This window comes from Telopea speciosissima, chromosome 11 (assembly GCF_018873765.1).
Source record: "Telopea speciosissima isolate NSW1024214 ecotype Mountain lineage chromosome 11, Tspe_v1, whole genome shotgun sequence".
NCBI lineage: Eukaryota > Viridiplantae > Streptophyta > Magnoliopsida > Proteales > Proteaceae > Telopea > Telopea speciosissima.
The window spans coordinates 12,531,753-12,559,480 of NC_057926.1; the positions used below are offsets into that span (position 1 = coordinate 12,531,753).

The following is a 27,728-nucleotide window of genomic DNA, read 5'->3' on the forward strand; positions in this document are numbered from 1 at the left end:
AAGTATTGGTATTGCGTATTGTATTGGTGGGGTTATTTTAAGAGACGTATTGTATCGTATCATATCGGAGATACGCAAGATACTTATACGTTAAAGATACACGTGAAAATGGTCAAGATATGCATTGAAATACACTTTTGGAGCCAAAACTATTATAAATAAGCAATACATAACATGTAGCATGCTTAAACACTAAAATGGAGAACGTATAATGAGACAAGTGCATTCCATTGAAATTATTATAAAGAATGGGTTTCTTACAAGTAGTAATAGTTTATTGTATAACGAGACAAGTTCTCTTAGTGATTTAACAAAAAAAAGTTCTTTGAAAACCTACCTTTTCTGAGAACTTCTCCTTCAATCTCTAATTTCAGCCACTTGAATGATTGAAAGAAAGGTTTGTTGGTTGAATCTGATTCCTTTTTTATGCTTCAATGTAAACCCCAAGTCAAAAAGGGGGAAAAAAAGAGGTTGAGAGCAAGGAATGGGACTCCCAGGTGGTTATTTCTGTCTTCAGAACTCGTTTCTGAGTTCTGGAATGTGAACAGAAGCTTTTAATGGCCTGTATTGTAACATATTGCAATGTCTTGCATCGTATCACACCGTATCGGCCTATACATCAGCGATACATACTGATACTTTTAATTTCTTTTCCAACCCCTCAACTTGACGTATTGATGAGTCTTGGTATTATCGCACCGTATCGGCCGATAGAATGCAATACTTATCGATACGTGATACTTCTCAAAAAAAAAAAAAGATATGCATCTCACTGTATTGTATCAGTACCCTGCAATACTGGTATGTATCGGCCGATACGATACAATATGGTGCGATACTTTAAACCTTGCTCACACCTTCTTTCAGTCAATTTTTACCCTGATTGATTTAATTTTTTTTGTCTTAATTAAAAAAAGTCTTCTGGGTGATGCTTGATGTTACATGTTAATTTTTTACAGAGAGAATGAAAGTGAGAGGGAGTACCTTGTAAAATGGAAAGAGCTTTCATATGATGAATGTTATTGGGAACTTGAGTCAGACATTTCTGCATTTAAACCTGAAATCGAAAGATTCAATAGAATTCAGTCGAGGCGTCTCAGATCATATTCCAATAAGCAGAAGAATTCTATTCGTGATATGAAGGATTACAAAAAGAAGCAGAAAGAATTTCAGCACTATGAACATAGCCCTGAATTTCTTTCTGGAGGTATGTTGTGCAATTCATTTGAACTTGATTTGTAACTTGCTGTTTCATAACTGGAATATTCTTCTTTTTTGATGTCATAATTTTCGTTGATCATCATCTACTTATTCTCCGGTGTACTTGAAGGCTCACTTCACCCATATCAGCTTGAAGGGCTGAATTTCTTGCGCTTCTCATGGTCAAAACAAACTCATGTGATCCTTGCTGATGAAATGGGTCTTGGTGAGTTCTTCATGTCCAATTACATTGAACACTGAATTTCTTGATTACCATCAGATGGCACATCTAAGGGTTCACTCTCTGGGAACAGGGAAAACTATACAGAGTATTGCTTTTCTAGCATCTCTTGTGGAGGAAAATGTATCTCCTCATATAGTAGTGGCCCCTCTTTCAACATTGCGCAACTGGGAACGTGAATTTGCGACTTGGGCACCTCAATTGAATGTTGTATGTTCATTGAACTTCTCAGTGTAGTTGTACCTTCCATTTCCTGCTTGTCTTTTGTTAAAAATGTGGTTCAGACTGAAAGTAATCTTGCTGCAGGTGATGTATGTTGGTTCTGCCCAAGCTCGTGCTGTTATCAGGGAATATGAATTTTTCTTTTCAAAAAGCGAATTTAAGAAGCACAAGAAAAAAAAGACTAACCAAGCTAGTGGCGAAAACAAGCAAGAAAGAATAAAATTTGATGTCCTCTTAACATCATATGAAATGATTAACATTGATACGGCATCTTTGAAACCAATAAAGTGGGATTGTATGGTAATATCCTATTATCCATTAAGACATTTTCAGTTGCCAATGAAATATTTAAACCATATTGATGCTGGCATATCTTTCTGCAGATTGTGGACGAGGGACATCGTCTAAAGAATAAAGATTCAAAGTTGTTTCTTTTGTTGAAACAGTACTCCAGTCGACATCGTGTTCTTTTAACTGGAACGCCGCTTCAGGTTGAATCCCTATCAACTACTGTCTGTCTTTATGTATATTATTTCTTTGACTTTTAGTATATTCTTCCTATCCGTTATAGCCGACTTTTAGTGTATTCTTCCTATCCGTTATAGCCCTACCTATTTTATTTGATATCCTGTTGATTGAAATGCTTATAATAATGAATTGGGATAAAGAATGGCGTGTGGCTCCTATACCCAGACACAGGACCACGAGAAATGACCACCGCACCCCAATACAAAGGCAGAAATTTCTGAGGGTGCTATGGTCATTTCGCGTGACCCTGTGTCTGGATGCAGGAGCAGCGTGTCGCATGTAACCGGGTAGTGTTCTCTTTCCCTAATGAATTAATTGTTCCTACAGCTTTGCCTGAACTTAATCTGTGCAAATTAAAGATTGCTGACTTACAAAACAAGAGTAAATGGAATGATACTCTGCAAATGCTAATGATTATTTTTTTGTTTTTGTAACTTCTACATTTGATGCCATCATTGTTGCCACATGTCCTTTATAATCAACCAAAAGTTACTGTGGTAGTTAGCCCAACGAATGGCATATGTTTCTTGTAATTGTTGGGACACAAAGCAAGTAAATCTGAACTTTCATGGGGGGCCTGTGGGAGGGCATGGTTGAAAACTTGCCTCATCGCTGCTTGCTCGCCTGGCTTTGGCTGCGCGACCCCCCTCCCTAAACGAGTAAGTAAAGGTAAGGGGCGTCAGCGGCAAAATATCAGGGGTCCATTTTTGCGGTGGTATATCATAAATAAGAATGAGGCCCACTCCAGAAATGGGGTGGGGAAGGAAGAGTGGGCAATTGGGCTCAAAGCAAGAGCAATAGTCGAAAAGGTTTTCTTTTGAAGAAGGGCTACATTTGCGTCAGGTCATGTAGGGACCCTGATCGGCGTGAGAAAGGAAAGGGCGCGACTATTCACGAATGACTGACTAACTGATTCAGGGTAACCTGGAAAAGATCTTCTCTTCCCGTCTTCCAGTTCCCTTCTCAAGCCGGAGATTCCGATGCTGGTGGTTAAAGCATTTCAGTATTTTGCTGATAAGCAACCAAAGAAAAACGAAATTCCATTAAGAGAAGGAACATTGTGATATACAAGGAAACAGCAGCCCCCCCCCCCAAAATGGGCATCAGAAAGAGAGCATCAGAGCAGAAAGAAAAACCCCCAAAAGGCACCCTGGCAACACAAAGACCAGCACCAAAGAGACCAATTACATGTCCAAGAAAATGTATGACCCCCTTCCCTAAAGACAAATAAAAAGAGAAAAGCAAAGTGCAATTGTTAGAAGTAAAATGGGTGTTCCATCTGCTGCTTCTTCAGTATTGAGCTTACCTAGTCTTGAAACTTTGTACTTATTTTCTTGTGTTTTAGTTATCGACTTGCTGTCTTATTCATTTTTTTTTTTGTTGAAATTTTTATACATACTTATTGATTTAATTCATTCTTCAGAATAATCTGGATGAGTTATTCATGCTCATGCACTTCCTTGATGATGGAAAGGTCAGTATTACTGCAGCTTCCATTCAGGTTATGAATAGGAAGACAGATGGTTCTTTGAGATTACTCTGTAGGTTTTACGATCAATTTCTTATGTTAAATGCTTGCAGTTTGGAAGTTTGGAGGAATTTCAAGAGGAATTCAAGGATATCAATCAAGAGGAGCAAATTGCCAGGCTTCATAAAATGCTGGCTCCACATCTTCTTAGAAGTAAGAACTTCATTCTTTACCATTCAGGCTTTTATCCCAATTTATTGTATCATCAAAGTTTGCTTTTTGTTATGATCACGATGCTTAAAAAGATTGGTCGGCTCATGTGCCAAATGATGGTCGAATGTGTGCTCCATAGCATGTGACAATGATTGGATGGACCCCTTTGAAGTTAATTATTTTTTTAACTGAAAGCAAATGAAGGAAAAGTGAGGACAGGAAACATTGAAACCAAAGGCCTACCTTGCATGGAACAGGAAAGACAGAGAAACTACTTCAGGACCAATTGACTTAATAAGAGACCTCACCATGCCTTAGTCTGACCAGTTTGCCTTGGAGTTCAGGCTCATTGGATGTGCGAAAGGGTGTTTTCCCATTGTTTAGGTGGTTAAACTCATTAATAAAGTCTGCCTATCTAGAAGTACATTTTTCTATCCGCGACAAGATTCGAGGTTTCTTGGTTTCAACAAGGCTTGAAACCGAAATATTTTGTGCAGCTGCGGAATTTCGGTCAAAATCTGGAAAGTTTTGGTTGCTGGTTTCGATTGATGATTTCAAGGCTCAAATGGCCAAATTAGTTCCCAAAACTTCTAGAAAACCCTATTTTAGGTCCTTTAAGCATGGTGGAACCCTTAGATTGTGAAAAACCACATACAAACACGTACAAAATGGTAGTTTAGCTTTGGACACTAGGTTGGTAGTGTATGTGGTATGCTATACGATGCTGATAGGTTGGGCCTCTCACCCCAAACGCAACCAGTTTCCCACTGGTTGCTTCAGCTTTACTCCAGATTTGACAAATCTCACAGCACTTGTCTCATACATTGCAGCAGCAGCAATAGGGTTTTTTCCAAAGAAAATCGTGGCCCTCTCCAGTCCTCTTTCTTATTAAATAATGAAGCAACTAGTACAATAATAGAAACTCTAAAAATAAATACTTTTTATACTGTAACAGCAACGCACTTGAAGGCAAAAATATAAGACTTAAAAAGGCTCTTAATGCGCCCAGAACTGGCCCATAAACATAAATCGCAACAGGCTTTTAGAAGCTGGAATCGATGGCCCTTTAAAGCTGGATCTTGATGGGCCTTTAATACTGGTCTTCATTGCTTTAAAGCTGGGCTGGAATTAGGGCTTTGCTCGCTGTCTCTTCCCCCTACAGGGATATACCATTGTTTGTACTTTGGATCTACATCAATAACCCTTCCTTGCTCGCTATTCACTACCCCTGGGTCTTAGTGTAGCATGTTGTTTCCAAGGAACATCCTAGCATAAGGTTGAAAATATAAAATCTGGGATCCATGGAAAAAGGTTTGGCTAAAGTTTTGTTACGATGCCCGTTGCCGACCTGACACACCAACTGTCCTTCATACGGGCTTGGGACTGGCAGTATAAAACATCGGGGGAGTTACTTTGTATTTATAAATATGTATTATTAAAAGAAAGAGGCGGAGCCAAGAACAGTAGAGGATGGGATAATGCAGCCCTTGAAACTCCATTTTCCAAATTAGAAATCAGGGCTAGATAGGCTGCCAACATGTTCATGTCTGAGGATGTTCAATTAAGAATTTTGGACAGAATAACTTGGTCCAAGAACTAATAGCGAAAGAAGAATCTTAACAATAAATTGCAGGGCTTCAGCAGCCTATGAAAGAAGACAGAATTAAAAGACTGGACTGATAGCAATAAGAAAAAATCCTAGTAGCAGATTGCTAGAACCAGAATATTAGAAAGAATATAACCAAGGACAGATTCAGTAATTAGGCATGTAACAATAACTGATGTCACACTAGAGTAGCAAGCAACCAGAACAGAATATTGGAAGTGATATCAGAGAAAAAGGATCTGAAATGGAATAACTTACCAACAGAATATGGGAGACAGTGACTGACCTGCAACAGTATAGAGAAGCCGCTGAGTTCTCTGTTATAAGCTCCTGCAATAGTCGAACAAGGAATAGAAAGGTATCCTATCAATTGCTGGAATAAGAGAGAAAAATAGGGAGATCGATGGAAGAAAGAGAGGAGAAAAAGGAGAAAAGTTAGGAGGCCGCAAGGTGCTGCAGGGGTGGGAAGAGGTTAGATTAAAGGGGGGAGAGAGAATAGACAAGAGAGAGAAGAGAGAGATCAATGGTAAGGGGGAGAGAGTACAAACTGTTTTAAAAATGTATTTTCCATTCATTCCATTGATGGGGTGATTACTTATTTATAAGGCTCCAACATTATGAAAATAGCAACTAACAAGACAGAAACTCGGACTCTTACTTTTGAAATCAATGAGACCAAAGAAATAATAACTTCTAACAGTAAGTCTGACTTGCAATAGACATACTTAGGCCCCATGACTCAGATAATGGCTACCAAATTTAAACGATAAAATTACAAGAATGACCTTGATAATTAAATAAGTCCCTTCTGAGCTTCTTAATAAGTTTGTTCCCCCCTCTCTTATTGAATGGCTTCAATCTATTCCCTCCAAGGAAGAAATCCTCAAAGTGGTCCTCTCCCATAAATTCAATCGTGCCCCTGGCCCTAATGGATTCAGTATGGGGTTCTTCTCTACTAGTTGGGATATCATTAAAGAGGACCTGATCAAGCTATCTGCAACATCTTCTTCAATACTAGCCAGATCCTTCAGGTCAACCACACTTTTCTCTACCTCATCCCTGAAAATGACGGGGCTTCCTCTTTCTCTTATTTTAGACCAATTTCCCTTTGCATTCTCCTCTACAAATTCATTGCCAAAATTTTGGCTAACCGCCTTTAGTTGGTGGTTCCTTTTCTTGTTAGCCCTAACCAATCGGCTTTCATTTTGGGCAGAAGCATTTTGGACAACATCCTTCTCTGCACAGAAATAGTCCGTGGTTTTGACCGTAATTCCCACTCCTTGGTTGCCCTCGTGAACATTGACATTTCCTCCCCCAGTTCTCGGTCCTTGTCAATGGATCCCTTGCATGGTTTTCCTCCTTTAAAGTTGGTATTCATCAAGGTTGCCCTCTTTCCCCTTTCCTCTTCTCCCTTGCCCTAGAGGTTCTTTCTAGAAGTATTCAGTCCAAGTCTGATCAACTCCTTATCTCCCCCATTCCCAAATGTAAAGCCCTCAATCTCACCCATTTTGCCTTTGTTGATGATTTCATGATCTCCCCCATGGCCTCCCCCTCTTCTATCTCGTCCATTATGTACTCCTTTCACCAATTTGAATGTCTCTCCGGCCTCCGAATCAACTTGCTGAAATCCCACATCTTTCTCTTCGGTATCTCAGATGCTGATAAGGCTACCCTCCTCCGCCTTACGGGTTTCTCCCTTGGTACTCTCCCAGTTAAGTACCTTGGTCTTCCCTTGATCCCCGCTAGGTTGACTAGTCATTATTGCACCCCTGTGCTGGACCTTATTCGTAAAAGGCTTCAACTCTTGAAAGGAAAATTTCTTTCCTATGCTGGGAGGGTTGAGTTGATTAGTTCAGTTCTCCAATCCTCTTACATCTACTGGTGTGTCATCTATGGTCTTCCTAATTCCACCACCAAAACCAAGGAATCCTTATTGTGTGCCTTGCTCAAAAGATTCCATTTGAATAGTCCCCTATCTTGCTGGCTCCTCTTGGGTCTGGTACATAATCCTCCACCTTCGGCCTCTAGCTCTCAGAGCTACCATCTCTATGATCACTGATGGGACATCTACGTCCCTCTTGCTTGATCACTAGCATCTCTTAGGTGCCCTCTTTTCTATAGTGGGTGCTTGCTCGGTGTACTCTTCTGGTCATAGTTATCAAGGCGTTGCCTTGACGTCCATGCTCCTTGGTTGCCTTGGACGCCTTGGTCGCCATGGCGGGCGCCTTGCCTCCATGGTGGTGTTGCCTTGATTTTTGACCCTCTAAAACGCTATGGTTGCCTTCCTGCCTTGATAACTATGCTTCTGGTATCTCTAAATTTGCCCCGGTTTCCTCCATTATCACCTATGGTTCTTGGTCCTCCACTCTCCCCTCCCTCCCTAGTCTGTCCCTGGTCTGGGCCTCTCCTCCCTCCCGGCTCCCCCCCTTTGCCTCCTCCCAATCCCCCCCTTGTGATAAGATCCTATAGCTCACCTCCCATAATGGCTTTTTTTCAGCTCCCGTTCCGCTTGGAATTTTGTTGGACCCCACGTCCCCTATGTTCCTTGGCATAACCTTGTGTTGTTCAAAGGGCATATCTCCCACCACAGTTTCATCGTTTGGAGAGTCTTTAACCAATGCCTTCCCACCCAAGCTTTCCTCCTACATAGCCATCTCTATATCTCCCCCTCCTGTATCCTTTGTTGGAATGGTATTGAGGACATCAACCACCTTTTCTTTTTTTGCCCCTTTTCCTGCTCAGTTTGGCAAAAAGCCTTGGCCCCGTAGTGGAAGACCTTTACCCTTTTGTAAGGAGTGGCTTTGGATGGATATGTCGTTCTTCGGTAGTGCTGTTTGTGATATTGTAGGTTAGCTTGTGTTCGGTGCCGTTATCTCTCACATCTGGATAGAGCGGAATCTTCAAAAATGGATTTCCAGCTCCCGCTCTCTTGATATGATTTGGAAAGCCATCTTCTTCGATGTTAGCTCCAGGCTTCACATGTTACCCTACAGATCTATTGTTGACTCCCAAAGGAACAGGCAAATTGTTGTCTCCTAGGGATTACCTGTATCTCTTCTTCAACTTCCTGACCCTTCCTAGGGATTGAGGTTTTGTATAGTTCCCTCCCTTGCTTCCCTATGTATTCCTCTCTCTCCCTTATTCCTCCCCGTTTTCGGGTTTTTGGTAATGAATTATTTATTCACTCAAAAAAAAAAAAAGAAATAAGAAATCCCAACAGATGCTAACTACCAGAGATGGCTTTTATATGGACCCAAAACTGAGCCCATCGCTTTGGGTTTTATATTAGAATTTTGGGCTCTGGTTTCCCAAGTCTCATATTTATCCTGCCACTCTAATGCTCTGCTGCATTATATGATACTACCCTGTGGTGAAACATATATTCTAATGCAACATCATGTAAAGAAAGATTGAAAGAAACTCTATAAAGAAAACTCCAAAGTACAACAACAACAATGACAACAACATGGCCTTAAATCAACTTATCCCAACTAAATGGGTTCGGCCACATAGATACTTGCTCTCTAATCAGCTCTATTTGGAGTCATACATGATACGAAGCATAAGCTAAGCATGTCTTTGCTCACCCCTTCTCTTATGATTATTTTAGGCCTGCCCCTGGCTCTTTTTTTTTCCCTTAATATTAATCAAATCACTCCTCCATACTGGAGCATCCCAAGACCTCCATTGAACATGGCCATGCCACCTCAAACGACTCCCTCTAAGCTTATCATGAATTGGAGCTAATCCTAACTCAGCTCTAATATGGTCATTCCTTATTTTATCCTTCCTAGTTTTCCTACACTTCCATCTCAAAAACCTTATCTTCACTACACATAGATTATTTATATGATACCTCTCTAACTATCCAACATTCTGCACCATACATCATAGTTGGTCGAATGACAGTTCTAAAAAATTTTCCTTAAAAAGTTCTAAAGGAATACACCGATCACATGACACTCAGGACGCACCTCTCCACTTCATCCTCCCTATTTTGATCCTCTGGGCAACATCATCCTTTATGTCACCTTCTTTATTTACGATTGAGCCCAGATATCTAAAACAAACACTTTGGAATTTCCCTCTCACCAATATTCACCTCCTCATTATTAGTCCTAGTGTGGCTAAAGTTACACATCATAAATTCCCTCTTAGTTCTACTTATTTTCAGATCTTTTGATTCCAAGGATGATCTCCATAGTTCCAACTTGTCGTTAATCCCTGCTTTTGTCTCATCCACCAAAACTATATCATCCGCAAACAGTATACACCAAGGAACCTCACCTTGTATGCCTTTGGTTAAGTCATCCATGATAAGTGCAAATCACTAAGGGCCTAAGGTTGATCCTTGATGTAATCAAATTGTAATTGAGAATTCACTACCTTGACCCCCCATAGTTCTGATGCTAGTCACTATACTATTATACATATCTTTAATTATGTCCACATATTTACATGACACCCTTCTCTTTTTTAGTATATTCCAGATTAACTTTGATGCAGATTCATCATCGAATGGGCTTATTTCTTTAGAAAGAAGTCTAGGGTTGGGATATATATATGTCGGGCCTTTGATCCCAAGGGTTTTCTATGTAATAGGCCACTTTAATAGGCCTAAACTAGGGGTACATAGATTGCATAAGGGATTAGCCCAATACTTAGTATATTTTTATGTTTTTTAATTAAACCGGTTCAAATTGGTTGCATCCAATTGGTTCAATTTAAGTGATTTTAGTTACTTTTATTTTAAGTTGTTAGGGACAATTAGGTCTTTTTACTGTTTTAAGTTATTAGCTTTTAATTGTAGCCATTCCCTTCCACGATTTATGAAGGAAGGATTTAGTTTGTACTAGGATTTGACCATTGGCCTTATTATAAATAAAGTTAAATCGTGGGAGGCTCCCCCACAGTTGAATATTTGAAAAAACAGAATTGTTGGCTGCCATTGTTGCTGTTCCTTTGCTCCTTGTGAGTGTGCACCCTTGTGGTTCTATCAAGGTGGAAAGGGTTTGGTGGAATCCGATCGACTCCTTATGCCGTGACGGTTGGGAGGATCTTCTACAGCTGGAAGGTGGTTCTATCCTTCTATCACAGAGCTGCTGCCTCCTTTGAAGACTTGCTGCAATTTCAAGTTTCTTCTTCTATCCCTCCAATCCCAACCCCCATCGATCCTCTTTGTTTTATTTGAATCCCATCATAACCCTAAGCTTCCATTAATTCCCATCGATTCCCATAAACCCTATGATTTAGTTCTAGATAGGGTAAAGCCCTACTAGAAGCCAGTTAAACCAGGACCAATACCAAGGAACTAAGGGGGCTGCTGGTTCAGCAGTTACAATAAGACAGAAGTGTAGTTTTAGGTCAAAATTCTAAGGTTAGGGTAAGGTAATGGATATATAGTTTATAGGATTACACTAGGCAGGTTTTTAAGGTCTTAATGAACTAGGTTTGGTTAGATTTGAATAAGTTTTTAAATTTCAGAAATTTTAGGTTTAGGGTTTCGGGTTTTGGGAATGAAGGGGATGATGAGATTTAGGGTTTTTAGGGGGAATTAGGTCAAGGGTTCTGGTCGAGTGTCACTGGTATGGAGAGGGTGGTTCGGTTGAAGTTTGGTGTGGTTTGGATGGTAGGTTAGATCTGGACAGATTTTAGAGGTTTTAGGTTTTAATGGGGAAGAGGGGGATTAGGGTTAGCTGTTGGAATGGGGGCAGAATGGGGATCGAGTGAAGGAAATGGCCTGCTGGAACTATGGTGTAAAATTGGAACAGATCTGATGGTGGGAAGGGGCTGGACAGGATAACTGGGGTTTAAAATAATTAAGGTTTAAGGGGGATCGATCAGGGTTAGGTTGGATGGAGAAGAAGAAGGAAACTTGCAGAAACTGTAAACACTTGCTGGATTTGCAGATCTGCAACAACAATAACTTGGAGAAACTTGATTGAAGAAGAAGAAGGAGGAATCCACCAGCCCTCACCCTTGATATGACTCACAAGGGGTCTTGATATGACTCACAAGACAGTCTCTGAAGAGAGAAGCAGCAGCAGCAAAGGCCAACAGCAAAAAGCTCGATTTTTTAAAACATGAATTGGTGGGGGAGCCTCTCCCACGATCTATTATTAAAGAGGAGGCCAAAGGCCTAATTCCTAAAACTATTACAACTCTAATCTCCATCCAAAATTGTGGAGAGGTACAATAAGTGATTTAAAACAATTTAAAAGGTATAAAAGACTCAATTGACCCTAATGACTTAAAACAACTTAAACTACTTTGAATAAAAGAAGATTCCCTACTAGCCAATAGGATATGAGCACCTCTTAGCCAATAGGAGCATTTCACTTAAATTAGACCAATTGAACCAATTGGGTGCAACCAATTTAAACCGGTTCAATTAAAAACACAAAATAAAAACTAAGTATAGAACTGAAATAAACTAAACTAAGACTCCTACTAAAACCCTAGGCTTAGGGTGGCTTCTTCAATTCAAGGAGCCTAGGGTCTGCATCACCCTAGCATTCATAATTCTGTCCAGGCCAATTCCCCTGTTAGTTTACCATCAAGTTTCAACCAAAGCTCCTACTCATTAACCATTCCACTCGATCAGAACCCTAGTCCCAGTCTCCGCTCAAAACCCTAATTCCCCGTCATTCATTAATTCCCCAAAAACCCTAAATTCCAGAACCATTACTTCCAACCACTCAAATCCAACCAAATTTGGTTCGAACCTGCCTCCCACTGTCCTCTACATTCGATCCAAAGCCTTGCCCCAAAATCCCCTTTTAAACCCTAGTTCTGATTGTTTTCCTATTTCTCAAAAACCCGAAACCCTAACCCTAATTTCTGAAATTTCAAATCCTTTTCTGAATCTAATCAAACCTAGCTTATTAACCTCCCTAAAACCTGCCTATCATTACCATATAAGATTTAGCTCCATTCTCATTGACCTAACCCTAATTCTGCCCTAAATTATCCAATTCTACCCATTCGAACCAGCAACCTCCTTTTGATCCTGTTGCTTGGCCGCTAGTAGGATCTTCTCCTATCCATAGTTCGAAAATTTGTTTCGTTTCGGTGTTTCAGGCTGACCGAAATATCCGAAGTATCGGATATATCGGTCGAAATTTTGCATTTTTCTATTATGTTTCAGTAGGCCATTTTGGTGGGTTTTAGGCCAAGTTAAGGTCTGAAACTTCATGGAAACCCTATTTTAGGCTATATAAACACATTTAAATGTTCGAATTGCAAAAATAGTCACCCAAAGTGGTGTTTTGAATTTGCACCATTGATTGGCAATGTACGGTCGAATCCTAATGTATAACTTAGTTAATTACACATACACATTGTTTAAGACTTAAGTACTAGAGGACATAATAAATTAATGATTAATAAGCAATTTAAACAAGTAAATTGACTTGGAAGTTGGAAACATAAAGTGAATGACTCATAAGTCATAACTTAAGTCATAATATTATGTACAATAAGTAAATAACAAGTTAAGAAGATGATATCAATATGACAATATCCCCAATAGTCCAATACAAGTCAAGTAGTCATCTAGTGACTCAAATGTTTATAAATATTCTAATAATAATTACTCCGACGTCCAGGATCGACCCCACTCATAGTCCGATGGAGCCTACGTGCATTGTTCTCCGACTGTAGGACAAATGAATGCCACGTCATAGTATGGGAGAAGAAACGACCGAGACTAACGAGGAGAAAAAAACCCAAGAAAACCAGAGCATGTTAAGTCTCGACCGAAATTTCGACCGAGACTAACGAGTTTTGGTATTTATAAAGCTACTTTTGAAAAAAGAATCTCGATATCTCGCGAGATTTTGATTTTGTCTCGAGATATCGTGAGATGGTCAAAATTTCGACAGAGTTTTTGCATTTTTTTGATTCAAGCTTGTGTTATGTTTCGGTCAGGTCGAGATACTCGAAATATTCGAGATCTCGACCGAGATTTCGTGAGATTTAGTACTATGCTCCTATCTAGAGCTACATTAAACTCTCTTGGGACTCTGTTGTAGGTTTTTTCTAGGTCAATAAAGACCTAATGGAGATCTCTCTTGCATTCTCTACATCTTTCCATAAGTTTCCTAAGTAAGAAAATAGCTTCCATCGTGGATCTTCCTGGCATAAAACCAAATTGGTTCTCCAAAGTAGTAGTTTCCTTTCTCAAGTGGGTTTCAATAACCCTTCCCGTAACTTCAACCTGTGACTCATTAATTTTATGCCTCCATAGTTATTGCAGCTCTGAATATCAACTTTATTTTTGTAAATCGGGGGGAACTGCAATGCTTCTCCTTCGTTCATTTGAAATTTTCTTTGTGGTCATAATCTTATTAAACAATTTGGTTAGCCAAGATAAACCACAAATTTCTACGCTCTTCCATAGTCCACACCTTTATAGGTAGACATCCTAATTTTGCGTATATATTTACGTCATGCGGTGTTAAGATGAGTAATGTATCCTCCTGGAGCCTTACTACGAGAAGTTTCATTAAGAGGCCATAAAGTACTCTTTCCACCTCTCCTCAATGTCCTCATCCCTTATTAGTACTCCACCATCCTCGCTTTTAATACATTTAACATGGTTGAGATCTATGCTCTTCCTTTCTCTTATTTTAGCCATCTTATATATAGCTTTCCCCCCTTCCTTTATGTTTAGATTATTATAAAGATCTTCATATTTCTTTGCCCTTGCTCTTCCCACAATCTTCTGAGTTTCGTTTCTGGCAAATATATATCTTTCTAGATTCCTCCATCTCTTTAGTCCTTTGCCATGTCTTAAAACTAGTTTTCTTAGTCTTAAATGGCTGCTTGGACCTCATAATCCCACCACCAAGTCACCCTAAGGGCATGACTTATACCTTTTGATTCCCTTAGAACCTCTTCAGCAACCTTCTTAATATAAGCTGTCATCTCATCCCATATCGTATTAGTATCTCCCACAAAGTCCCACTTTCCTTGTTTAACCATTTTATCAATAAATGAATTCAAGGACTCCCCGTTTAATCTCTAGTCTCTACCACCTTTATCTTAGGGCAAATAGGTTCTCTTATCTTACTTTTTTGCGTAATTAGGCACATATCTAGGAACACCATTCTATGTTGAGTGGTTCGGCGCTCCCCAGGTATAATAACCTTATAGCTCTTACAAAACAATTTGTCAGACCTTCTTGTTAGAAAGAAATCTGTTTGGCTGATATGATGCCCACTTTTGTACGTAACTAAATGCTCCGTCTTTGAAAAAAATGTTCATAATAGATAAATCATAAGCTACTGCAAAGTCTAAAATTGAGACTCCCTCCTCATTCCTTTCTCCAAACCCATAGCCTCCATGTACACCTTCATAGCCTCTACGATCTCTCCCAACATGTCCATTCAGGTCACCCTCTATAATAATCTTTTCTCCCTGGCTAAAACCTTGTACTAATCCATCCATTCTCAAAATTGTATCTTACTACTTTCATCCAATCCTACTTGTGGTGTTTAGGTGCTAGTTATACTGACAATCTCTTTCTCCAACAGAAGCTTGATAGATATAATCCTATTTCCAACTCTGTTAACATTCACCACATCATTCTTTAGATCTTTGCCCACTACTATCGCCACTGCACCTCTATTACTTTAATCTCTTGTATACAAAATTTAAAGTCATCGTACACCTCAGCCTTTTTACCCCTCCATCTTATCTCTTGAATACATACAATATTAATCCTTCTTCTCCTCATAACATCTATCAACTCTAGAGTCTTACCCGTTAAGAATCTGCTGTTCTAAGATGCTAATCTAATCCTACGCTTTTGGACTGGATTCTTAACTTGCACTTGTCCACTGTGCGAGAGCCCTTGCCTATTTGTCATCACATCTGGCCGTGTCGCTTATAGTGGATGCCCTAGGAAAAAGGTCGATAGGACATGATACTAAAATAGTGATGTACTCATGAAGTAGGATCCATGCAAAAGGTGATTGGCTGAATATAATAAGGTGCAGGCTGCATACCTACCGTACAAAAATATAAATATAAATATACAGAGGATAGAATATAATGAACTAGGTACCTAATGCATTAAACAAACAATCTCTACACTTGATATAGGGCACATAACATGGTGCATAGTTGCCAGGAAATCAGAAAAGGTCTGACAACTCAGGCAAACATATAGGATACGTATCCACATGAAAGTTTATGCTGAAGATTTATCATCAAACTGGGCTTCTTTGCTTCGGAATAAGTCTAGGGTTGGATTATATACATTTTGGGCCTTTGATCCTATGAGTTTTTCAATGTAATAGGCTACTTTTATGGGTCTAAACTATGGGTAATAAGGTTATACACGGGGTTAGTTAGTAGATTTCTTTTATTTGGTTTGTGGTCATGTGATCACTTAAGTGACCATGTGACTTGGTTAAGTGGTCATGTGACTATTTAATTATTATGTCAGTTGGTTGGATTAGGACTCTATTAGTCCAGCCATATTTTGAGTCTATTTCCTTTAGTATTTCAGTTTCCTAGTCAGTTTAGGTTACCTATTAGGTTAAGGATTGGGTTAGGCCTTTCCATTTTAGTGGAGTCTATTTTTGAGTCTTTTTCATAGACACAAATTTTGATTATGACAAGCTTTTTTGCTGCTCTTTTTCTCCATTGAAGATTTTTGTCTTGTGTTTGATCCATAGTTGTCAAGGCGGCAAGGCAACCACGGCGTTTGAGGGCCTTCCTAAGCGCCTTGGCGATAGGGCGACCGCAAGGCGGCGCCTTGGTGTACAAGGCGTTCTGGTGTTCTGTTTTATTATATAACCATTTTATTTGGCACAAATTGCATATTAAATATTATATAATTCTACTTCTTTGCCAAATAAATATTAAAGAGTCAAACCAATGCAAGATATTCATCAAAAAATAAATTAACAAACTAAGTTCATCATATTATCATAGCAATAATGCAATATAGCATATGAAATATAAATATGAAACAATATTATAAATTATTAAATATGAAGAATAAAGGGTTGGTAAATTAGTATACTTACCTCTGTGATGCCAAAATGAGTGCCTAGGCAGCAGGCCCTAAGGTTATCCACTATATTTCTACTTATGTGACCCTGTTAGTCAATACTCAATAAAAGAAAACATAACATAACCTAAAATAGTAAAATGCCAAAATTAAGTAATCATTAAAGCTTAAACATTCAAATACTTAAAGTGAAGAAAAGTCTAAAAAACAAAACCATCCAAAATCCAAAACAAATTGTTCGGTAAGTACTTCACAACTTCAAATTTTAATCCCAATTAAGTATATTTAAATCTTCTTCCTTCTATTGCTTGTCCACATCATTACTTTCTATACCAAAATCATCCTCAACATCTTCATCATCACGTAGATCTTGTTCATTCAACTCCAACCCGAATTCCAGTTCTTCATTTGAAAACTCCTCAACCCTTCCCCTACCACGCCGTGAATAAGAAGAGGCAACGGGTGGAACTACTCCACTGGTTGATGGTCCAGACCTCCTAGCTCTATTGGTGCCATAAAACGAGGAAGATGCCCTAGTTATTGCTGATATAGTTCTCCAAGTGAGATCATCCCCAGGATGAACTAATTCATCATCTGATGCCCCAGTTATCCACTTACTACTCCAATCTAGCTCATCAAGCTCCTGTGGATCATAATTTGTGCTTTGTTCCTTTCTTTCTTGGAACCTTACTTGAAGACGATGGTTATACTGGATGTAGACAAGATCATTTAAACGTTGATGCTCTAACCTATTCCTCTTCTTGGTGTGAATCTGAAGAACAAATAAACAATATGAAAATATTACTTTTTATTCTTTAAGTCATTCTTTCATAAAACCACACAAAAAACAAAAAATAAAAATAATATTAACTAAGTACTGAAATACTCAGTTACTTACAAACTCAAATATGCTCCAATTGCGCTCACAACCAGAAGATGAACAACAAAGACCAAGTAAGCGCCTTGCAAGCTTTGTAAGCTCAGGTGTAGAGCTTCCATGTTTTTCCCACCAAACAACTATAAATATATATAATATATATAAGAAAAAATATAGTTTAAATTAAAATCAACGTACAATACAAAGTACAAACAAGTGAAACAACTAAACAATATAAATTAAAAGGAAAAATACTTACTTGGATTCAACTTGTCCCTTTATCTAATAGCCATCTCCTTTGCAAAAGATCCTCTAGTTCCAGTATAAGCAGCAGATTGTTCACTGATCTTGTCTTGCAAGGTTGTATCAGGCACCATCCTTGCTAGAATATCATTAAAGGCATCATTTGCTTTATGCATCAAAGAGTTGGCTAAAGATTCATCTGATTCCATCTCAATTGCTTTAAAGTACTTGCTAGGATTGAGGAGAAATGCTGCCAAATATATTGGTCACTCCATCTGACTTGTCCAACGCCTATCAATAATCTTTACAATCTTCTTCCATTGCAATATATACTTCAGGCAATGCAGGCCTCTCATCTCCATCTACTATCCTCAATACTTGAAGAAAAGGCAATGATGCTCTCAAACAATCCTGCACACCATTCCAGAAAGGTGTGGAAATAACTATTTCAACAATTTGCTTCCCTGCCTCTGTATGTGACAACTTAGAATGCTCCCAATGGTCAGAAAGAAATAATCTCCTCAAAGCATCCTTATGCTTCAATAAGCTCTGAAGTGTTAAAAATGAAGATGCAAATCTGGTTACTCCAGCCCTTACTAAGTCTGCTCCTTATGTTTGTACCCTCATAGCTTCAAGAAGGCGAGCATGCCTATAGATGAAGGTAGTAATTTTTCTTCCCGTCAAAATCACAGAGTTGTATATTTTTATATTGCCCATCTCCTCCATCATAAGGTCTAGGCAATGAGCTGCACATGGAGTCCAAAACAACTTCTTTCTTTTCTCCATTAATAACCTTCCAGCAGCAACATAATTGGAAGCATTATCAGTGACCACTTGAACCACATTCTCCTCTCCAATCTCCTCAATCTTACTATCAAGGAGGTCAAATAACATTTTTGCATCTTGTATTTGACTTGATGCATCCACAGACCCCAAAAAAAAAGTTCCTTCCGTACAGTTGACAAGAAAATTAATCAAGTGCCTGCTTTCCTGTCTGTCCACCCATCAGACATGAGAGTGCACCCTTTTCTCCAAGAGATTTTATGTTTCTTTTTTATTTCATCAACTTTCTCCTTCTCAGACTTCAATAGAGGAACCCTATAACCATGAAATGAAGGGGGCTTGAAACCTGACCCATATTGTCCAATTGCCTTAACCAACTCCTCGAAGCTCCTTAGCTTCAATGAATTGAATGGAACGCCGCTTTCAAAAGCCCACCTTGCAAAGTAAGAATGAAGTTTATCTCTTTCCTCCTCTGATCTCATATGGTTCTCCATTGTAGTCTGTTGGGGACTTTTACCGTGCCTCTCTGCAACAACCACTTCAGGAGTCCGCTTCTTTACATGAGCATCCATGGGACCCCTTACTTGTTGTTTGACTATCGTCTGAATGACAACTTTTTTTGTTTGAAGTTGTTCCAGAGCTTGGAATAAGGCTTGAGCCCCCACCCCCCAAATCGGACTCTATATGCCCTTCTTCGACCCTTTAACAGGTGAATCTCCACCGCCGACATCCAAATCATCCAAATTTTCCATCCTCCTCTTCTTGTTTTTCAAGATCGCTTTTCTCATCTCTTTAGCAATTTCTGCAGTTGTCTTTGAGCACTTGGCTACATCTCCATAGCCACCAATCAAGTGTTGCTTCAATCTTTTTATTCCTCCCTTGGTGTCCACCCCACAAAGGATACACTTGACACAATTTTTGTCTTCTAAATTAGGCCAGTATCCATACTTTCACCCCGGATCATTAGACTTAGCCTTTCTTTTTGGATCCTTGCTTAGATCAATCCCTGACCCCGCTGTACTTATATTTTCAGCCCCACTACTACCATCAACATTGGCCATTGTACTCCCTTTGTCTGATGTTTAGTTGTCTACAATGACAAAAAATAGAAAAAAATAAAAAATATAGAGAATTGAAGTGTATAAAAACTTAAAAAGTAAAGAAAAAAACAACATAACAAAAGAAAGTGTAATCAAACTATCACAGATTCACAATAGAGTAAAATACTAAAATCAGTAAATCAGCATTCAGCAATGAGCCAATGATAGAATCAATCAATCATGGAAGCTTTAAAAAAAAATTGAAAAAAGAACCGAAGTGGAAGAGGAGAAGAACTGAAGAAGAGAGAATAAAAATAGAGAATTGAAGTGTTTGGCTGTTTGCTAGTCCATTGCTGAAATTTGAAACTCTAAGCATTGAAGCATAAAAAATGAAAAGAAAATCAGGAAAAAATGAAATTTGGAAGTGATCACAGATTAGAGATTTAGAGTTAGACTAATGAGGAAGAGAAGAAGTGAAGAACTGAGACCGGAAGAAAAACAGACACTTACTGTTACTGCTGGCTGGAAGATGCTTCTGGAATGCTGGAGTAAAGGAAGACAATCGGTGCCGGAAGATGTAAGAGGCCAATGCTGCCAAAAGGAAGAAACACAGAGTCACAGAAGGTTAGAACTTAGAAGAACAGGGTTTAGACTTTAGATTTTAGAAGAAGAAAAGAAAAAAAAAATGGCACAACTCTTACCGTGGAAGCTGGAGATGTCGCCGGTGGGGGACTGTTGGACTGGGGGTGGAAGCTGGAGATGGTTAGAGAAAGGGTTTAGAGTCTTTAGACTTTAGAAGAATAGAAGATAGAGGTTTAGAGTTTAAAAGGAAAAAAGAAAAAAAAAAAACACAGAAAAAACACTATTTACTCACCTTGCTGCTTGCTGGAGTTGGGGTAGCCGGAGGAATATTAATCGGAGTCAGAAGAGGCGGAGGAAGATGGAGTAAATCACCACTGCCAGGGAGAAGGGGGACATGGAACAGCAGCAGCATAAGAAAAAAAAACGAAAAATAGAAGAGAAGAAGAAGAAAAGCAGGAGATGACTTACGGACTTACCTTTAAGGCTGGAGATGTTGCTGGACGCCGGTGGAAGTTGGAGATGTCACCGGTGGAGGTTGAGGCTGGAGAAGAGAAGAAGAAGAAGAACAGTAGAGGTTAGAACTTAGAAGGGGTTTAGATTTTAGAAGGGAAAAAGGAAAAAAAAAAAGAACAATACTTACAAGGCTGCCGCTGGAGATCTCGCCGGACGCCGGTGGAGGATGGGCACTGAGACTGAGAGGGACTGAGGAGTGAGGTCTGACAGAGTCGGTGTCGGAAGTCACTGCTGCTTCTCTTTCTCAGTCCTCTTCTTTTTTGCCTTTTTGGTCAAATGGGTTAGGGGTGAGAGTCGTGAGATGGTGAGTTCAATCGATTTAGGTTTTTTTTTTTTTCTTCTTTTTTTAGCATATGATTCCATGCTTCTTAGAGCATGAAACCAAAACCATAACAGCAATGAAATTATGTCAATCAGAATATCTTAAATTACATAAAAAAAATTCAAAAACAGAAATATTTTTTGAAAAAAGACATCAGGCGACCGCCCAGAAGCATAGGCGTCCTAAGGCGACTCCTTGGAGACCCTGGCGCTCGATTTTGCGACGTACCATAAGGCGTCCTATCGCCTTGGCCTTGTGAAACCGCCTGGACGCCATGGCGACGCCTTGATAACTATGGTTTGATCAAGGCTGGTTGGATTGGTGTTTGATCCAATCGACACCGTGCAGTGTGAAGCCCGGGTGGTTCGTTCAAGCTCTCCATGTTCTCCATTGGTGTTCTTCAAGGAACTTCAATCAAACAAACTGCTGCCCTAGTACTTCTTTAACAACAGTAAGTTTGAATCATCCCTAACCCTAGCCATTCTTCTTCTAATCCTCTAAACAACCAAACCCTAGAAATTCCAAATCTCTCTCTTTATAAAACCCAAACCCTAACTCTAACCATATTCCCTTGCTGCCGATTCATTCCGGCACCCTTCCATCCATTAATTCTTAACGTAACCTTTAGTGGAAGACTCCCCAACATCAACTTGACCTAACCCAACCATCAAACCTTAGACCCCACTAAACCCTAACCGTAATTTGAGCAAAATCACCTATTTTGAACCGAACTATATATTCAGTTCAGATCCTGGTTATTGGCTCGTAGTTTGATAATTCAAATCTAGGACTACATTAGTTTAATATATGTACTTTGAGACCTATGATACAGTGGATCAAACAAAGCAAAACGGATTAGGCAAAGAAAAGTAGTGAGAGTTCATTAAAAAGGAATAATTATCTCAAGACTTCCCACATGTAACTCCATAAGCAGCTAGATGCAAGCAGCGACACATTAAAGGAGGTACAACATACACAACAAACAAGAAGGAAGGAGGGGGGGTGGGGATACATACACAACTAGCAACAACAATTGAACCAGGGTTCCTACCAAACTGAGCCGAGGAAGATTTTACCAGAGAGACAAGGGGAAACTGGCCAATCTCCACCAAGATGTGCCTATAGAATCTTACTGCAGTGATGTATCCGAACGCCTACAAATACTGCCGTGGACAGTAGAGCCTTGAGGCTGTGCTGGCCTTAGGCCACAGGCGTTCTTGGGATTGCGAGGTTAGGGATGGAAAGAGGGAGTAAGGTTGGGGCTGGGGCCGGGAGGGATGAGCGTAGGGTTGGGATTGGGGGTGGGAGATGATCAAGGATGGGTAAGGCAGTCGGAAATCCTACCGTTGCATGGTTGGTTCACGGTTTTTTTTGTTTGTTTGTTTGTGCCTTCGGTAATGAGGTTAGGGGTGGTTGCTATACTTTCGGTAATGGGGTTGGGGGAGGGATCACTGCACTTGCTGTGATGTGGAAGGGAAGCAAGAGAGTCGGGGGATGGGGAGAGAGATCACTGGGGCGAGAGAGTCGAACATTGGGCAGATAGAGTCTAGGGTGGGGAGATCTCTGTGGGTGAGAGCATTGGGGGATGGGGAGGGAGTTCACTGGGTGAGGGAGTTGGATGCTACCTGTACCTTCATCGATATATCAGAGGTCGCTGCGCCTTCGGTGATGGGGAGAGGAATCGTTGCAACAAAACTCTGACCCTTTTTTTTATTCTTTACTCTTTTTTTTTTTTTTCTGTGCCTTCGGTGATGGGGAGAGCGGTTCCTTGTGCCAATCAAAATCAAATCTGACAAATCCCTGGTTACGTTGAAATCGAACGAACTATTTGACAAAAGCACTCTTCCTCTCTCCCTGAATTGTTTGTAGTCCAAATTTGACTACAGAGGGGTGGAACTTTGGACATTCCCATTTGATCTCTGCGATCACTGGGAGAGTGGTGTTCCCGCTGAGATGAGGTAGAAGGCACTGTTATGGAGGCAGATTCTTCAGTGTTTCCAAATCTGTTTGATGAGTACCCTATAGCTATTCATCATAAGCTGGTAAAAAAAGAGAGGCGGAAAATTTCTACACCCAACATCCTAATTTTACTCTCCTTTTAGTGAATTTTTAACTCCTTACAGTACTATGGACCATAGTTGTCAAGGTGTTAGGGATCCAGGGCATTCGAGGTCCTCCCTAAGCGCTTAGGCGGTTCCTAAGCGGCCTAAATTGCGCTCCAGTATTATTTTTTTAATATATCGGTTATGTGTGTGAAACAATCAAAACACACATTTGTTTTATATGTTCTTGGAATTGGTCATTTTCAGGTATACCTAGTCTCACATTTGGTTAATACTGTTCTTAGAAAATATGATGTTATCAATAAGTAATTAACCTGCTCTCGATTTAGAGAAATGTTCTTGTTCTCTAAGAAATTTGAGTGATCAAATGATTTTATTTTTACATGAGACTTTTTGTATTAGGTAGAGCACAAAACCAGCTTTCCAACAAATCCAAGATTGCTCAAATCTGATTTATATTGAAGGAGTTATGTTCCAGTCAAACCTTATTTGGTGTGCACGAATGTTGCCAAAATCGTTCTGGATAAAAATATTTTATTAGATATCAAAACAAATGAATATTTTACCGCACTTTTTTTTTTTGCAATGTTTTACCATATTAAGATTTATGGTAATTTTAGATTTGAGAAAAACCCCAACATTAGAAAGTTAAAAATTTCACCTACCGCCAAAAATCCAATTTTTGCTCTTGAACTGGGGGGGTGACTTTTTATCCTTTTGGAATTTGATTTTTTTAACTATTCTTTTGGATTCAAATAGGGGGTAATTTCTTATTTATGAATAATATCTTAAGTAAATGAAATAAAAAATATAAAACCATTTACTTTGGCATAAATAAGTGCCAGAACCTAGTTCGATAAATAAAAAATATAAAACCATTTACTTTGGCATAAATAAGTGCCAGAACCTGGTTCGATGCCAATTAAACCAATGTTAGGCGTCCTACAATAGGGCGGCAGCCGCCTAGGCCCCTAGAAATCCACCTGGACACCTAAGCGGCGCCTAGGTGACGCCTTGACAACTATGGTCTGGGCTGGTTAGAGGAGCCAATGTTGATGATCATGGTCGACTGGGTGCAATGGTGGAGCTGGGACTTATATCTCTGGTAGAACCATACTTAGACAATGTACTAAGCTTCCCCTATCTATATGGTATTTAATAACAACTTTATGGAAATGTTTGGTGTTATCACCTTGAGCCAGCTCTTTATGACTCCAATAAATTTCTTCCCTTCTGTGAGAGTTTTACATAGCTCCTTAGCTTCCAAACAAGCACTCTTGTCAGTTTTAGCTAGAATGCTTCTTCCTCCTCCCTGTCAAGATCAAGATTAAATGTTGCAGCTTCTCCTGTTTCATGCTGCCATTCTTTGACTTGTTCCTTTAGTAAGCTTCCTTTTGGGAGCCTTAACTTTTGATATTCGTGTAGAGGTAACCATCGCTATGGTTTTAGATGTCTCCCCCGACTTCTGGTGTATCAAGCTACAACTTCTCAAATTGGAATGGGCGCTTACCTTGAGAGTTGAAAACCACTCTGAACATAAGGGAAGGGTGATCAGAAGTCCTCTGGTTTACGATTTTTACGTTGTGTAAATAACATAAGTTGTCAAGGCGTCGCCTAGGCGTCCAGGCGGTTTTGTTGGGGCCTTGGTGACAACCGCCTTATTGCAGGGCGCCTTGCACTGGTTTTTAGTGGTACAGGGTTCCGGTATTGACCCTTATTTATGCCAAATATCATTTAAGTAAATGTTTTAAGATATTAATCTTAAATAAGCAAATACCTCCCTATTTGAATCCAATAAAAATATTTAAAAAATTAAATTCCAAAAGGATAAAAAGTCAACCCCCCAGTTCAAGAGCAAAAACTGGATTGTCGGCGGTAGGTGAAATTTTCAACTTTCAAATGCTGGGGTTTTTCTCAAATCTAAAAATTCTATAAATCTTAATATGGTAAAACATTGCTAAAAACCAAAAGTGCGGTAAAATATTCATTTGTTTTGATATATAATTTTTTTTATTTTTTATGAGTGATTTTGACCGCATTCGCGGATACCAAATAAGGTTTGACCGGAACATAACTTCTTCAATATAAATCAGATTTAAGCACTTTTGGATTTGTTGGAAAGCTGGTTTTGTGCTCTAACTAATACAAAAAGTCTCATGTAAAACTAAAATCATTTGACTAGTCAAACTTCTTAGAGAACAAGAACATCTCGCCAAATCGAGAGCAATTTAATTACTTATAGATAAGATCATAGTTCTGATGACTTGATGTGACTTAATGTTATTTTTTGATGACTTGATGTGGCTTAATGTTAATTTTTGATGACTTGAGGATGCTTAATGTTGATTTTTGATTATATAAGGTATAAATTGTAGCATACTAAAATATTGTAGCACACTAAATAATTTTAGAAAGGGGGGAAATAAAAAGTAACACTTGAGGGCGCCTTGGTCGCCTAGACAACGCCTTGGCGGGCGCTTTGTCACCTAAGCGCTTAGACACCTCTCCACCGCCTTGGATCGCCTTGCCGCCTTGACAACTATGGTAAATAATTAGATGTTCTTATAATATTATATAAAAAAATTGATGGTTTGGCACCAAAGTTTGTGAAATTTAACTCTTAACTGAGCTTGGTTAGGTAGTTCAAACCAAAGGTCTGGTTTGGAGGAACAGTGCCTTTTTACAGTTAAGGTAATCTGTGGTTTGAATGGCCACCCTGCCAAGTTGCTTCCTTCATTTTCATTGAGCTATCAGTGTAATGTTTTGTTTGTAAGTATATTTTTTTTATTTTTTGGCTATGGCTTTTTGGTGGTGGTTATCATAAAGGATCAAAACTCTCTTTCTCTCTCCCCCATTATTAATTATTAACTACTCAAGTTTCTTGAGATTGGTGGAAGACTAATTGATTACTATTAGTGCAACTGTAGGAGTCAAGAAGGATGTCATGAAGGATCTTCCCCCCAAAAAGGAACTTATTTTACGAGTTGAATTAAGTAGCAAGCAGAAAGAATACTACAAGGCAATTCTTACTCGTAACTATCAGATACTAACTCGAAAGGGTGGTGCACAGGTACTACTGGCTTATTTTAATGACTCTTGTGTTCTAACACGGATAAGTGTTGCTCAGACCGTCCAATATTCCATAGCAAATGTGCTAATGAAATCGTGCAAGCTTTCTGACACAATTGAGTGTTTTTCCTTTATGTTGATCCAGATTTCGCTAATCAATGTTGTTATGGAACTTCGCAAGCTTTGCTGTCATGCTTACATGTTAGAAGGAGTTGAACCAGAAATAGAGGATTCGGATGAGGCTTACCGGTAATTTCATATTATTTGGTTTATGATAACATTGACTTCATCTTTTCGTGATCTATATGGATTTGTGGTTTTAATCATCATGCTTCTAATCTATTGAGGAACAATTGATTTGTTTTGCATGTCTCATTGTAATATGGATAATTAAATAACTGTAGAGCTAGAATGAGATCATTAACTATTTGATTCTTGCGTGTAAAGTAATTTTCTGTGCATTTGGAGAAGAATCTTTAAGTTATTTAGATGATTGATAGTTGGTACTCAAATTTCTTTCTTTTATTTTCCCCCCTATAGAGATCGTTCTGTGAAAGTGTAGTGTGTGAGCGTGTATCTATCCATGATAGGGGAATTTATGTAATTGTCTCATTAATATAAATATTGATTATTGAATAAAGGTTGGAAGGTTGAGTGGGGTCTGCACTCTCCCTTTCGATCTCCTTTTTCTCCTCTCTCTCTTACTTCCATTTATTGTTTAGTGAAGTTCTGATTACAGGATCTAGAACTTCTGTTAGTGAATTTTTCATTTTGTAGCTGACCCCATTTAGTTGGGATAAGGCTGAGTGGTTGTTATTGTTGTTGTTGAATTTTTCTTTTTGTACGGTGTTTCTTTTCTTTCTATCGCCAGGCAGCTGCTAGATTCTTCTGGAAAATTACAGTTACTGGACAAGATGATGGTGAAGCTCAAAGAACAAAGGCATAGAGTCCTTATTTATACACAATTTCAGCACATGCTGGACTTGCTAGAAGATTATTGTACGTATAAGGTATGTTTCTGATGCAAGTTTGGTTTCTTTCACATGGTGGACAGCATTGCAGTTATGCCCTAAGAACTTTGGTCTAATGCTCTATTGCACTTGTTTGTAAGAAATGGCAATATGAACGGATTGATGGAAGAGTTGGTGGAGCTGATAGACAAATTCGCATAGATAGGTTCAATGCCAAGAATTCTTCGCGATTTTGTTTTCTGCTGTCTACAAGAGCTGGGGGTTTGGGTATTAATCTTGCAACTGCCGACACTGTTATAATTTATGACAGGTACATTTTTGGTTTCTTTAATTAGTGGTATCAATTTTCTTTTCCCATATTCCGTGTTCTGCATTCTATAACCTAGCTTTTCCCTGCACAGTGATTGGAACCCCCATGCTGATTTACAAGCAATGGCTAGAGCTCATCGGCTTGGTCAGACCAATAAGGTAAAATTTTATTCTGTAATTAGTGGCAAGGAAGACAATTAACGGGTTGTTGGTTAAATGGTTTTTATGTTTGACATCTGAGCCATCTTTAAGTGGTTTTAATCACATTTTGTAGGTAATGATTTATAGGCTCATAACACGTGGTACCATTGAAGAACGGATGATGCAGATGACCAAGAAAAAAATGGTTTTAGAGCATCTTGTTGTTGGCCGGCTTAAGGCACAGAACATCAATCAGGTATGCTTTTTCTGTTTATTGCAAGAGATACATTGTTTTTTCTTCAATTAGATGGAGC

At 39.1% G+C, this 27,728-nt stretch overlaps 1 protein-coding gene across 1 annotated transcript in view; it reads left to right on the forward strand.

Moving 5' to 3' along the window:
- Positions 1–27,728, forward strand: part of LOC122646699 (CHD3-type chromatin-remodeling factor PICKLE) — a 154,567-nt gene that overhangs the window by 27,568 nt on the left and 99,271 nt on the right. The window contains exons 6-18 of the mRNA XM_043840299.1: positions 960–1,207; positions 1,331–1,426; positions 1,515–1,651; positions 1,748–1,963; positions 2,047–2,154; positions 3,615–3,665; positions 3,773–3,872; positions 25,852–25,994; positions 26,139–26,242; positions 26,865–27,003; positions 27,105–27,274; positions 27,366–27,432; positions 27,548–27,670. Coding sequence (XP_043696234.1) covers positions 960–1,207; positions 1,331–1,426; positions 1,515–1,651; positions 1,748–1,963; positions 2,047–2,154; positions 3,615–3,665; positions 3,773–3,872; positions 25,852–25,994; positions 26,139–26,242; positions 26,865–27,003; positions 27,105–27,274; positions 27,366–27,432; positions 27,548–27,670 — 1,702 coding nt within the window. The remainder of the gene's footprint in view (positions 1–959; positions 1,208–1,330; positions 1,427–1,514; positions 1,652–1,747; positions 1,964–2,046; positions 2,155–3,614; positions 3,666–3,772; positions 3,873–25,851; positions 25,995–26,138; positions 26,243–26,864; positions 27,004–27,104; positions 27,275–27,365; positions 27,433–27,547; positions 27,671–27,728) is intronic.